Source organism: Hydractinia symbiolongicarpus, chromosome 3 (assembly GCF_029227915.1).
Source record: "Hydractinia symbiolongicarpus strain clone_291-10 chromosome 3, HSymV2.1, whole genome shotgun sequence".
In the NCBI taxonomy this organism is placed as follows: domain Eukaryota; kingdom Metazoa; phylum Cnidaria; class Hydrozoa; order Anthoathecata; family Hydractiniidae; genus Hydractinia; species Hydractinia symbiolongicarpus.
Window position 1 is genome coordinate 14756402 of NC_079877.1, and position 14797 is coordinate 14771198.

General features: G+C 33.0%; 2 protein-coding genes across 2 annotated transcripts; both read right to left on the bottom strand.

Moving 5' to 3' along the window:
* Positions 1-630: 630 nt before the first annotated feature.
* Positions 631-8324, bottom strand: LOC130635913 (neuropilin-2-like). The gene is made up of 7 exons (XM_057445438.1): positions 4932-8324; positions 4082-4240; positions 3412-3564; positions 3249-3306; positions 3006-3133; positions 2757-2866; positions 631-1492 (listed from the first exon to the last, which is right to left on the bottom strand). The coding sequence occupies exons 1-7, from the start codon at positions 4981-4983 to the stop codon at positions 1358-1360; spliced, it is 795 nt and encodes a 264-aa protein (XP_057301421.1). The 5' UTR covers positions 4984-8324; the 3' UTR covers positions 631-1357.
* An 843-nt stretch (positions 8325-9167) lies between these two features.
* LOC130635914 (uncharacterized) lies at positions 9168-13027 on the bottom strand. The gene is made up of 4 exons (XM_057445439.1): positions 12567-13027; positions 11511-11568; positions 10595-10701; positions 9168-9555 (listed from the first exon to the last, which is right to left on the bottom strand). Exons 1-4 carry the CDS (start codon positions 12876-12878, stop codon positions 9292-9294), a joined length of 741 nt encoding a protein of 246 aa, XP_057301422.1. The 5' UTR covers positions 12879-13027; the 3' UTR covers positions 9168-9291.
* Between the last annotated feature and the right edge of the window lie 1770 nt (positions 13028-14797).

The following is a 14797-nucleotide window of genomic DNA, read 5'->3' on the forward strand; positions in this document are numbered from 1 at the left end:
TGACATATCCTTATCATACTTGTTCGGTTCATATTTGGAGGCACAGATGATGTGAACTAAGCATAATTTTAAGACGACTGTTTGTTTCCTGTTTATTTAAAGGGACGCTGGGATAAACATTTTATAGGGCGGACTGATGTAAGCACTCCACATACAATTGTGTAACATGATTTACCTGTACTAAGCACTGATCCTGTTGTCCCGATTTATTTTGGAACTTTAACAGGCACTTGCTCTGCTGAATAAAAGAAATTGGGCCGACTGTTCCTGCCATGACAATGTAGGAACTGGTTATGACCTGTCTTTTTACTTTAGCTAAAGCCACAGAAAAGTTATTTTATGGAAAATACATTAACCCAAATTGATATAAAATTGTGTGTGCTTTTCTGGGTTTGCACATACTGTATGCCTTTACTACAGAGCTCTATCTTCAAAGGCGGCATGGTGTACATGTACTTAAGCGCTCAACCTGGCTTTTAACGCATAATTACCCGTGATTTAATCTGGCGTGTCGACGTCGTGTCCTTCAGTAAGTTTTAAAAAAATATATAAAATTATTTAACAACAAAAATATAAGAATACGGAAGGTATGAAACAACAACCAGTTTCTTCTCAATTCTTTTCAATAAAATCTAATTTGGTTACAAAGTTTAAATTTCGATATCTAAGATAAAAATAATGTTTAATACACCTCAACATTTTAGACTTAAAAGATACAAGCATTTATTAATATGGAGATCAAACTAAAATTTTTAATGTTTTGGACATATTTATAAAACATTTATAAAAACAATATTTAAAAATGTTATCTCGATGTGAAGGTAAAAAGATACAGCGCAAAAGTACAAAATGTAACTTTTAGATATAAACCGGAACTACATCTTCAAAAGCAAAACTAATTGGAGTAGATTAGAATGGTGTGATGTTGATGCGATAACCTTTATATGCCTGCACCTTTTTGGAATCGAGTGTGCAAATCGAAAAAGATTATTGATACTGTTTTGCGGCCTTCCATTTTATCATCCATTTTGTGACAAAAGTAGCATTCTTCTATAGAAAATTTATCTGCATTCAAAAATTATATACTTTCATTTTGTAGCTCAGAATATATGTACGGTATTCTCATCAGGGATATTAGGTTTTGATTATATTTGTGAAAAGAAAAAAAGTATTAAATTAATAAAAATTTATCATATTTTTTGCTGTTTTAGAGTTCGAATACAAGGGAATTCCAAATGGTAACTCTGAAGGATTTTTTCTCGACAATAGCATCCGTTTCAAAAATAATTAGCATTATTTGTTAAGTTGTTTCTACACAAAGTAAATAAAAATTATTACAAATGAATAATCTTTCTTATCAGCAGCTGTATATTTCCATTCGCACACAAGCATAATTTTGCCATGTTTGTGGGTATACTCGAATGTAACGTGCCTTGAAGGGGACCAAGTCGTATTTTACGATTGTTTTACGGTCAGAATTACCATGAAACAGCTAAATAAAAATTTTAAGGAGTACAATTTTCAGCTATTTATACTGATAGTTACTTAAAGTTAAGGGTATAACTCTTATTTCCCCAACGTGTAGCACTGCCTACTACTTCTTTCTTACTCTCACTTTAAGAACAGTGCATTAGAACACTTATGAATCCGGAATAACACAATGTCGAGAACGACAATTTCCTTTTTGCGCAACGTCTGCGCATACGACATTGTTTGTGACATTACTAAGTGTGTATGTGAAGGAATTTGATTATATTTGTTTTGTTTTGATAAGAATTCGCAACTTCGTCAGAAGAAGAAGCAAGACACTGTTTTATTCATATATATTGTCGCTTGATCGACAGTTATAGCATTGTTTACTGAAACTTTCTTAACCTAGTTCTAAATCACCAGATAGCATCAGACTAATTCACATTCCGGAAATCTTAAACTTTAAGTCCTTGAAGTCGTAACCCACGGTTTTGAAAATCATGTTTGCCTAGTTTTCAAAGAAACATTCTGGATGTATCAAGGCTCAGTTCACATTACGTGTTTAAGTGGGATTAACAGATTTAATTTTAAGTCGGTTTAAAAAATTTTAAATTTAAAGATTTTAACGTATGGATGTACACACTATAAGTAGATTACCACCAATTTATTCTTAAATAAAGATACTCAAGGTAGAGTGTCATAAGAATTATTATTGCTTTTTCTCAAAATTTTAGACCTTAAAGTGGCTGCTCAATTTCTACAGTTTTAGTTAGAGCGATTTAGAGTGAGCAAAACAACTTTATGAAGCTATGAAACCACCTTTTTCTCAGAGCTCGAGTATCATCGATAATATTTTAATACTTGCCTGTCTCCAGAAGAATTTTTATCTTCTGTTTTTTTATTTAATTATTTAACTTTTCTTTTGTTGAATCATTTGAGACATTGTTGATGTGTTTTGACTTTACATTTAAAAAAAAGTATTTCTTGATACTTGAGTTCACATTTCTTGAAGTTTAAAAGGTGTTTAGGCCACTAATTTTGAAGCGGTGAGAAGTACGCGCTACGGTTTTGAAGAAGGTCTCCAGAAGGATTTTTATCTTCTGTTTTTTTTTTTAAATTTAAATTCTCTTTGCTGAATCATTTGACTCATTGTCGATGTCTTTTGACTTTACATTTAGAAAACAGAATTTCTAGCTTTATAAGTTGAAGTTACATTTCAGTTTTTATTACAGTCAACTCCAATACACTTTTTACAAATCGAAAACAAATTTACGAATTATCCGTACCTTCGCCTTTGGTGGGTTGGTGTTTTCGGGATAGAAATACCACGTTTCTGTTGTTTCAGAGAACGACAAAAAAAAAGTTTTCACAAAACTTGCAGGTTCTGCATGAGCTCCTAAATGAATGTTTCTACAAATCATAATATGAAGTATTAGCTACACAAAAATTAAAAAATAAAGCAGATTATACATTTTGACAAAAATAATACATCAAATAATTAATAATAAATAGATATTCAAAATATCTTATTATACCTTGAATGTTTAACCCGGATATTTCTTTTATAGATCTTAAGTCTAAGTGCACGAACGGTTTTGTATCGTCAACTCTAGCGCACCAGCCATGCCCGCCACCGATGCGAGCTAAGTTGACCTCAAAATTTCTGAAAAGAATAAAACTATCGGATTTACTTATATTGTTTTCAAACCTGATAGCAATAAATTGAAATATAATAACGCAACAATCTCTACTAACTCAAAATTCCATTTGCTACTTACTGAAGTTGCGAAGAGGCGGAAATGTATGAGTTACGTAGTGAGGCTTTTGGTTCACATTCTAAGAAGTAAAAATAAACTATTTGTTCATCAGATGTTTAAGAGAATTTTTAAAATTTTTCACTTATTCACATATTCACTTATCATAGAACTAAATAATTATTACTTTTCACGGAAGCTTCGCATTTCTGCACTTTTCTTTCTGTGGTCATGGTACATATTCCACAACTTGTTGGACAATTTAATTTAAAGAAATCTAAGTCGCACTGTCCAGGAATTCTTGTCAATTCGTCACAAAAATCTCTTTCGTCCCTGCACGCTAGATGTATAAAGCATTACACAATTAGTTTGTTAGTATAATCTTGGGGGACCTCCAAGGTATATTTGAGGAGCACTTCAAACATTCTTAAAGGGGCTGCCGAACGGCTGTTGCTTTTCGAGTTAGTGACGAAAGTCGAGCTGATGGCGGTGAAAAACAAACTAGCTATTTTTCCGACATGTATGTAATTTACAGACTCGAACATATAGATATATCTAGAAAGTTTATCTTCTCCAGCCTTTGTCATGTTTTGAGTCTCGCTGACATATTTCTTTGTAATATACTTTTCGAAAAAAAATATTGAACCAGCGATCAAAGTGCTGGATTTTTATTACGCAGCATTTTGACCGGTTCGTAGTCCCTTTAATTGTTCATATAACTATTTCAGAATAAATTTTCAGGGTTGCTCTTTTAACCCTTCTGTTTGTGATGTGTTTTGACTATTTGTTGGTAGCAGGGTCGTGTTAATGATAACGTGACGTAAGCAAAGACAACACTAAAAATATAAATAACTTACGGCTGCATGCGGTGCAACAATTCGACATCATAAAATCTTTGCTTTTTATGCATTCACCTTGTATAGACCAAGTTGCGCATGATTTATTTTTGTCGACACAACTATCTTTATCTGTTTTTACTGTTTGCCAGTACGTTGCGCATTTTCCGCAGTCATATCCTAATAACAGAATAAATTTTTTAAATTTATTTTATAACAATGTCTGGCTCTGTGCCACTGTTGCCGATATTGCTGATTTTCACATTTAGATGTGTCTCAGAATCAGTCTTACTGGTGATAGAAATTAGGTTATTAAATTTTCTTAATGGCACAGTGATCTAAATCCAATTTAGCCTTGGACGACGATGGGTGAGAGCTCAATAAGTACATTTCAGTTAACTTTAGAATCGATAAAAAACCCCTTATCACACTAATTGATCAAAGTGTTTGCATCAAAGTGCAAATATACGTATCCTTTTGGCGCTCTATTCAAACCTAGTTATGTAGTAACTTTAGTGTTTTTAGGTTCTAATGTGTAGCATAAGGTCATGCAAATACTTTTTAGTTTCATCTGAATGAACTAACAAGACTTTGCAGCCTTTGTTAGTCTAATAAGGGTAAACTGCGCAAAAAATATTCTAACTTTAACTTGTGAAAAGAAACTCATAACTGGTTATGAGTTTCTTTTCACAAGTTAAAGTCATGGGAATTTATTTTAGTTGTAGAATTTCTACATAATAAACACTTTACGAACCTGCAATAGTCGCTTAAGAGGAGTTAACGTAATACGAACATGTCCCGGAAATTCAGTATTTTTCATAATGTATAAGATTTGAACTGAAATAATAACTGGTGGTAGTTATATACATACCTTTCATCAATAACACCAACGCACAAGCAAATGTAAACAATTGAAGCACCATCTCTTCTACTGAGAATTTAGGAACAACTTTGTCGTACTAATGTTGGAATCAGGATATTCTTTATCTTTTCTATCTCAACCATTTATCTTTGTCGTCACGCTTTAAGAGTCGAAACTGCGTCATTAGAACCTTGTCAACACACTTTATCGGTTTTGGATTACCATTGCAGAACAAGGGGTTTTTTGTATCTTCATTAATGCCGGATAAGTTACAATTAATACTTTTATTATTATAAAATCATCAATAGATTAAATGGAAAGTATAAAGAAAGGAAAATATGTCTTCTTTCTAAAAGTCAAGTTGTGTTCTGTATCGGCTTATAGAAAACGTGTAGTGTTACCCGCTCTTTTAAATCAGAATAATATAAACCAGTCGTCAACCCGTGAAAAAATCCACGGGGTCGCCCGTCCTCTATAGATGTCATTTCGTGTTTCCGTAACAGACAGACAAACAGACAGACGGCGACTATTATTTTAGAGAATAATATTTAAGCCGACATTCTAAGGAGATAATAAGAGAATAAGAAGAAACTTTTTAAGAAGATAATGTATCATAACCAAGCTTCAAACTTGTACAATGTTTCAAAAAAGTTTTGCTGGACCCCAGTGCTGTGTTTGTACAGAATAAATTTTAAATATGAACTAGTAATTTGACAAAGTCCAAAAAAATAGCGTTTGCAGAAGTGTGTAAACTCTAAGGTAATGGATAGCTGTAATTTAATTAAGTTGTAAATTGACCTCACATCTGCCAACCCCATTGATCCCAGTGTTTTAAAACATTATACGACTGTGACTTTTTACCTCCCGCCTTTCTACAATATTTCCAGAAGGCACAGTTGTAGTTTTTACGATAAGGAAAACGATAGTAGCAATAGCAGCAGATTCTTGTAGCCAAGTAAAACATTTACATATTTTGTTGGAATGCTAACAAAATTGTCGGAAAATCCGCTTTTCTCAAGCGAGCTAATAATGCGTCAAAATGTTCTAAAAAGATTCCTTGCAATGAAATGAAGCGATGGTAGAAGATTCCTTTGATGTAATCAAAAAAATGTCTTACTTGTTAATTATTCTGACGTTAAGGCGCGACGTTAATGCATTGGTGAAGCCATGGTATTGCAGTTATAACTTTGGGGCCAAATAAAGTGGAGACGAGGTGCTAACGGCAGTCAATTTATACCGCGTGGGTAACTAGGGACAACTTGGGACCAAATGGGTTAGTTTTTCAAACCTGGGTACCTAAATACGTTTCAGAATAGACGGGTTAATGAATGGACTGGTTTTAAGGTGACGTCATTAAAATTTAATCCTGCCTAAGTGGATTTTCCACCGGATTTATCGACTAGTTCTAAATATTACCTGAATACTCTGTGACGTATGTGACCTAAATATTTTGCATGGAGGTTTCAAATGAATAATAAAAAACTTGGACATACCATAGCGGTGTATTATGACGTTGACATAGCCTGAGCGAACATGCCTAAGCTGTACTTCATTTTGATATAAAATTTGGAGACATATATGAATAGAAATGTAGCTAAATTTTTGTTATTCTTAAGAAAGGTTAAAATTCCTGATTACAATCAAGAAGTTTTGATTAAATTAGTTTATCACTCAGAGTGTACATATCTATCACGACTACACGAAGGATCTACAACCCATGATAAGAATAGTGTCTATATAATCTAAACTGCGAAATAAAATTATATGTATACTTTCTGAACACTGTAATTTAAATCACCCTATTGAGAAGGTTTCCCAAATCACAATGAATATTCGAAATAGTCATTTTACACTGTGTTTTTCATGTTTGTTTGCGTTGCAAATCTATTAATTTGTCACGACAAAGTTTGTCGTATTACATATGTGTAACAGAATGATGTATTAAAAGAAAATACCATGTCAAGGTGGTTTCGCATACGTGAAGCCTACAACATCAAGGAATATATGTATAAAATCAATGAATCGATTCTTTTGTCTGTTTATTTGAAAAATTAACCAGAAAATTATCAAACATTTACTCTATGTCAGATCTTCTAGAAAGAACACTAAACCATTGATAGTTCTTTTCCTTTGTTATCCTTTGTCACATATAGAAGCGAAAGGACGCAGCAAAAGTGTCTGGTTAACCACTTGTCTCTAAACTTAGCGTTGTCTTATTAAGCTTCTAATTCTAAGGAATTTAAAATAGTGCTTCGTCAGTAGGTATCGTTGCTGCTTCATTTGACTCAACAATAAACGAACGTGGTGCTCAAAGGCAGACATAACATGTTAAAAGTTATATTGGCAACCACTGTCATAGATTCCTGAAAAAGATTTATTCTGTTTCTTTAAAAAAATACCTAAAACATTGAAAATCTAGTTATTTTTTGTGCACACACTTAACTTCATCTAACATGCTACAGGATAAACATATTAATAGACTTTGTCAAAACATCTTTTCGTTGACTGGAAAAACTGTCACAAATGTTGAATTTAATGAGAATGTCCGATCCGGCTGTGAAAAATTTGCGGAATTGTTTTCAGGGTTTGGTAGTAGTCAGAGAGTGTTCAATTCTTCAGATTACTTGACAGAAGAGGGAATTGTTTATTTGCGTAAGTAAAACTTTTAACAGACTTAAATCTATATGTGGAGCTAAAGATGAATATTAACGTGGAAATCATTTTATTATTGACTCAACGCATTGGATTGATAATTTTTTTGGAAGACCTGCGAAGTAATTCGCTAGATATAAACCTCGGTCCGATACGTCGTGATTGGGTTGTTAAAAAAATGGAAAGTTGATTGTAGCTTTTATGGTACATAAGGAGGGGAGAGTATTTATTTTCAGTTTAAATCAATGAAAATCAATACAGCAACATCAAGGATCCTGTGGAACGGTTAAGATATGTCATGAACCACTTGATGACACTACACTGTAAACCAGCCATATTTAAACCAAAGCCACAAAAAAAGAGAAGAATGAAATATTATGCTTACTAATAGTTTTATTAAACAGCAAGTTGATCTTTCTCTCGATTATCAGCAAATCTGAACGTCGAGAATTGTGTTAAATTTAACCCACTCCTGTGCAACCGAAAAATACCAGGCACATAGCAAGTGATTCGTTCGATAGAACATTCTTTCTTCTTTCAATCGAGCCCTTTTTACACCCTTAAAAACCCTACGTCTCTGAAAGCAATAATTTAATAAGGGTACAGTTCAAACTGATGAAAACACGTATGCCAGTTTTCAGCAATCAGAGCTCTGACATGCTATGCCTACCATAGAAACTAACTGTTGTAAAATGTTCTTTTGTTAGCATATTCTCCTTTGAGAGCTTCGTTTTCAATCCAGTAAATCAATTTACTGAAAGAGGATAAATTAGACCAAATTATTTGTTTTGATTTGCGCCCGCCGTTATGACTTTTCTGTGCTCAACAAATCCGGAGTTTCCTGGCCGAAACAGCCGTGAATAGTGACTATTAGTAAGTTTTGTTCTTTCAAATAAAAGTCGACTTCATTTCTTAAAGTTCTATCCAATAAAAAACGTATACTTGTCCAGGTTATTAGGAATTTTGTCAGTATCTCGCGATTCCAGTAAGCGAGTCAAAAGAATTCACTTTAAGTATAAATACACTAGATAAAACGCAAAACATTTTTACGTATATTTACTATGTTGAAAATAAAACTTGGTCTGTCTGATGTTTGATTGGTGTAAGATTCTTCATCATATGGTTTTCCTTTAATATTTTTATAATTTTTATCACTCACTCATTTTTATAATTTTTATCACTGTTTTCAAGAATAGTTAAAATTGTTGTCGACAATTATTTAGCTATCTATCCTTGGTAAAAAGTGACAAAAATGAGCTAGCTTGATTTAGCTATATATACATGGAAATATAGCTTTCACATTCTAATTTATACACAATTTTTGTTAAAGTAACATCAATATAAACGAAAACTGTTGCAGCTTATTCTCTTTTGTGCATGCTAATGGCAAGTTTTTGCAGGAGTTTGCAAATAAAAAATGAATCATTAATTACATTACTATTCTAAGAACCTGTTAAAATAGCTATGTTATGTTAATAAAGAAGATAAGCAGTTACTATCTAACTATCAAAACGACCTATTTTATTTTTCCACCTTATTTTTAACCTCAAATTGTATAGCTAATAAAATTGAATAGGTTTTGATGAAATTGAATGCTTTTAAATTATCTATCATCGATTTTTATTTTATTAATATTCCTGGTACATATTATAACATATGTGATTAATTGAAACGCTTTATAACGTGTAGATTATTCCTTGTGTGCTCTTAAAATCCTTCATTGACTGCTTCTTTTCAGCAAAACAGCACCAAACTGACACTTGTCTTGTGACGATTTGAATTGAATATCGTCACCATAAGATGACACAGCGAGGCGATCATTCTTCTTTAGCTTTACGACACTTGATATGTAACGCGTGCAAGCTTCTGGACACGTGCTCACTGGTACAGATGCTAGAACTAACCTGTCTCGACGATTTTTGGAAATGTGAAAGTCCATTATACTTCTCTTAAAGCTGTTCTTATTGTGAAAAAAGAACATCTAAATATACAAATTGAAGTTCTTTTATCATTACCTTCAGTAGAGAAAGTGTAGCTAAGGTGATGAGTGTTTCACGCACATGACCTATTTATACATAAATGTGCCTATTTATCTATTAAGACATGAATTGCTAATTCAGTTACCTCTTGACTAGAATTAGTATTTTAAGGCTTTCTATTAACAGTTTCTTTGCTGCATCTCTCGTTGTTTAGCAGATGAGTTGGAGCATTAGAAATTTTTCAGCTGAACTTTATTTCTGGCCCCGATGTCCTACATTTTGGCAGCGTTTGAAGTTAAGACGAGGTGTCTAACGAGCATTTGCAGATGAAAAACTTTTAATCAATCATGGAGGTAGAAATAAAGAAGGAGATTGAACTCATCTCGATGCGCATTAAAATTCTATTTAAATGCTATTCTTTTGACATCCCTTTGATATGCCTTTGATATCCCTGGATTTTTACAAAAACACATTACGTAATCCTTCAGCGGGTCGTTTGTTTATATATAGAAAACGTAATGTTTAGAAAGAGAACGACTATTCTGAAGCTGCTGTGTTGTGTGGTCATTAGATCTGAAAGTTATTAACATTTTCGTTTGGCCTATTGACACACAAAAGTCATATTTCAACTGAAATATTGTTTGGCCAGCCAATCAATTACGTGATATAATGACTTATTAAAAATTTCTTTCTCGACTAATAAAATTTTCTAAAATTCGCCTGCTTTTTAAAATGATAAGATGAATAAGGCTGCAACTAATCGCATCACACAAGATTTCAATAGGAACAAAAGAGTTCAATTTCTTTCTTTATTCCTACCTATATAAATCCACTAATAAAATTCGGAAACATTTTAGCGCAGTAGAAATAGAGAATACTGAGCGCTGGAAGCTGAGCCCTTTAACGGTAAGTAGCCTTCAAATTTAATCCCTTTTTAAGGAGATGCGATAAGGTGGGTAAATCATAGATGGGGTGGCGTGGGGAACCAAACACTATTGTACTAAGACACCGAACTGCGTGACTGTAACGAGCTTTACTTACCTGAGCGTAAACAAAATAAACTCCTGGTGTCTTGATGACGATAAAATTATTTGTGTAGTTAATGTTGCCGGCTTTTAATGTGATTTTCCAGTCCCAAAATGGACTCCCTGCAAAACAGTATTTCATGAAAAATTTAAGTGAAATTAATGTTCGCAGTTATTAATTCTTTAAAGAGTGTATAGTAAAATAAGAAAGCTTTAAAAGTTCGTTTTCAAGTGATGAAGAATCATTTGAGTCTAAAAGTGCTATTACGTACGGAAGACGCTGAAATGAATTGTTTGCTTCAAGAATACCTAACTATTCAAACCTATTTAGATTTTAAGTGAGAAATATATATTGAAAATTTAATAATTCGGAGGCGGGTTAGGGGTTGGGGCTGATTCCAATGCGGTAAGTGGGTAGTAATTGAAGACTGGAGCGCGGGTACTTGCTACCACGAACAACAATATGTTCTTTTTATCACCTTTTTAAACTATTCACAATTAACCTATCACATCCTAATGAGACCACAATTACTTTCCTGCAAGCTTTGATCTTTTATTTATTTCTGCATTTTTCCAAATATTTGCAATACATCATTCAAGATTTTATTCCTGCTAATTATATTATTTTACTGTTTTTTGAGTTATCCAAATTATGGCATATTGTAAGGAATTTAAAAACGCAATTGCTATAATCAACATTATTTGTTTTTCTGGTCCAGCTGATATCATGACAGGCAGAAATACATTTTCTTATTTAAAGAGAATTTTATTAAACCATTAGAGCTGAATATGAGTACAGTCACAGTAATCATGTTTAATAATACGACATATGAACAAACTATGAATGTGAAGACACGACACGATGAAAGATTAAAACGCCTACCGTCATTGTCACTATTTCGTTATAAATAATTAGAAAATATTTGACACACCTCTATTGCTCTTCACCATTCGGTCGTTCTTTCCACACAAACTTAAAGCAATGAAGCCCTATAAAGCGAATACAAACAGTAAAATGCGGTCCAACATTTCTCTTCCCTTTATAACTTCGTGTATTTTTTATTGTATGAGACTTGGTGTGACTTGTTAAAAACATTTGTTCTCTGTTCTTGAGAGTAAACATAATACCTCTGAAGCGGAACTTTTTACTCTATGAATTCTACTATGTTAAAAAGAAATAAAATTTTACTTCGATTTAAAAGACATCATGACGACACGCCAAAGTGAGACTCAGGAAAATAAAGGGCCAGGCGTATGCGCTGTTAACAAAGGGTAGATGTGAAATAGGAGGATTGTTCAACTCAGGCAGATTTGAAATTTACGTCAGTGCTACTAAAGACATTCTTGTTAAATTTCAAAACAAAAGTGTGTATTTGACGGTGCCAGTACAAACACTAAATACAGAAATGTGGATGAAAGATGAACTTCGAGAAGAAAGATTTTAGTCTAACAAGACTATAGCCGATTGTTGGTGATTGATGGATGATGAGTGCGGACGTGACAAATGTTTTGCAACTAACTATAATGTTCCAAAAAGGCGAAATTCTACAATGGGTTGGATATTCCCTTACGTAGAGCTAACGATTTTGATTGTATATTGTGTACAGAAAAGTTATTCTAGGTTGTGTAAATAGAAACGCTGAAAGTGTGTATCATATTGACTGTTTCTATGTGGCTAGTGCTTAGAAATTTGTAAGTTTTCTGAAGCTGAACAAACACAGAATTAAAAACCTTGTTTTCTTAGAACATATTTTATTTGTTGTAGCAAGATATACTTTCCAGTAATTACATGGCAACGAAATTTTATGGGAAACAAGACTAGGAATTGTAAATAGTAATATTAAGATATAAACGCAAATTTATCTGGCGAGATTTAGACACATTTAGAGAAGAAATTTAAAATTTAATACGCTAGGAATCCCTAAAAAGTTTTCATTGCAACAGTGTGGACATATCTCCTCAGCGTTACAATGAGTTTATTTAGTTACCTTCTTGTTGGTCGAGTCTGTTCTTCGTTGTTCCAGTGCCTTTAATAATTTTGCATACAACAATGTGCTTTTCTTCGCATTGTTTACCAACGTCATATACGAAGATGCCTGTCTGATCAAACTTTGCGTGCGACCTTTCTCTGCGTTTATTTTATGCAAACTTTCTTCCAACTTCTTTTCTGATTTCGTGTACACATAACCTACCCAAGTTAACAAGGAGAGAAACAGAAACGAAAAGAACAATGGAAGACACAGTCTTTTACAATATGAACTTTTGTTCTTTGTTTCATTTTGAAGCAATACTGCGTGCATTTTTTTGTATTGGTGTGTTTATATATCTTTCTGTACAGTTAAAAGTTATAAGAGAAATACAAACTTTCCTTTTGCTTTAAGTTGTTATCATTAAACTTTCTCTTTCGTAGATTCCATAACAAAACTGTGAATGTTATTATTTTTCTCAATCACTAACATTACGGATTCGTATATCACCTATTTAAATATTTATAGCAGATTAATAACCACTTGAAAAACTTTATGTGAGTTGAGTTACTAGGGAAATCCCCATACAAGTTTCACTTTACACGCTTTTTCTTTTATCAAAACATACTTTATAAGAATATTAGCCCGGGATTCATACGATCCATAGCTCTTAGTCCCCAAACTCGCTTTACAAAATAATAATTTGGTGCTCATGAAAAATCACGATCAATTTTTAGAAGAAACAAGCCTCAGCTCTATATCGGGCTACCATATTGCCGGAACTCATTTGATGAATAATGCAAATAAAAACAAAAACAATTTTAACTTACTCTCTGCAACCAGCCGGTTTCCTTTCTTGACTTGGTTTTGTTTAAAAGTTACCGCCACTTTAGACGTTTAAAATTGTACAGACGGGGGTAATAATTAAGTTTTTTACTCTTTAATCACTCTTTTGAATGATAAATACAGATTTACTCTGCTATTTTAATACAATACAAGTTTTTAAAATCAAGTTATTGTGAGATATATTTTTTTTATTAGCATTATCGTTTTTACATGAAAGAAGTAATTACACATGTTACCCGCGGAGAAATAGTAGACCAATTATATCACGAATAAAAACCAGTCTTTTCTCGATCTTTTTTGCGTCTTTCAAATGCGCGTCTTAATTTGCACGAAAAAGACGTCTTAAAGACGTCTTTTACCACAAACGAAAAAGACCGTGCCTAAAAAAGACGCATTAAAGACGCCTTTAAAATGCGCGTCTGACACATGCGTTTTAAAGACGTTTAAAAGACGTATTTCGGGTGCGCGCATATTTCATGCGCAAAAAGCTCCAGAAAAGGCGTCTTTAAAACGTCTTGTGCCGGCTGGGAACAAGACGAAATAATACCCGTTAAAATAAAATAATGTCATCATCAATCAAACTTCTCGTATTTATTTTTATTGTGAAGTTATATGCCCAAAGGATTTGCAAATTCTTTATCGAAATAAAAGAAAACGTCAGAGTTTGAGCGAAAGTGAAATATTGCAGTGTTAACACAGCTTTCACATTGACTATATGACAACAACACATGCGCAACAGGATTTACTTCACTTAAAGCTTAACTGCTGTATGAGTGTTTTAGACCTGTTGAAGATTCTCACTTTCGTCAAAGACTAAATTGAAATCCAGATCGAAGTGATTTTTATTGCGGGGTTATCATGTAAGCAGTTCAAATCTTGCTGAAAGACATTAAAGTGATTTCAATTCTCTTCAGAAAAAGTGAAACTGTATATGCAAAAAGCGATAAAATGTGTAAAAACAATCACCAAAACGATCCAAATTTTAATCTGCAACACAATTATTTCATATAATATGATACATTCAGTTTGCGTAATCAAACTTGAGACCGGATCCTGTGTCAGGTAATACCGAAAGTGTTTATACTTCAACATCAAGATTGCTTCCTAGGAATAATTAGCGGATATTATAGTTTCCTCAAAACACCGGTAATCTACGTTCTTAATAAATACAATGTAGTTTTTTTGCAAAATATATACAACTGTGTGATTTAAGCATATATGAAGGCGTTTTGTAATCTTTGATGAAATTACGCTATATACGTGATAACAATACAAACCACTCTACACTTTGCTTAATAATTATATGCACAGTATGCGCTTATACATGGCATAATAATACAACTTTGACTTACAAGAGATCCTCGATTTGGACCACCGCCCACCGTCACGTCACTGGTCACATCTAC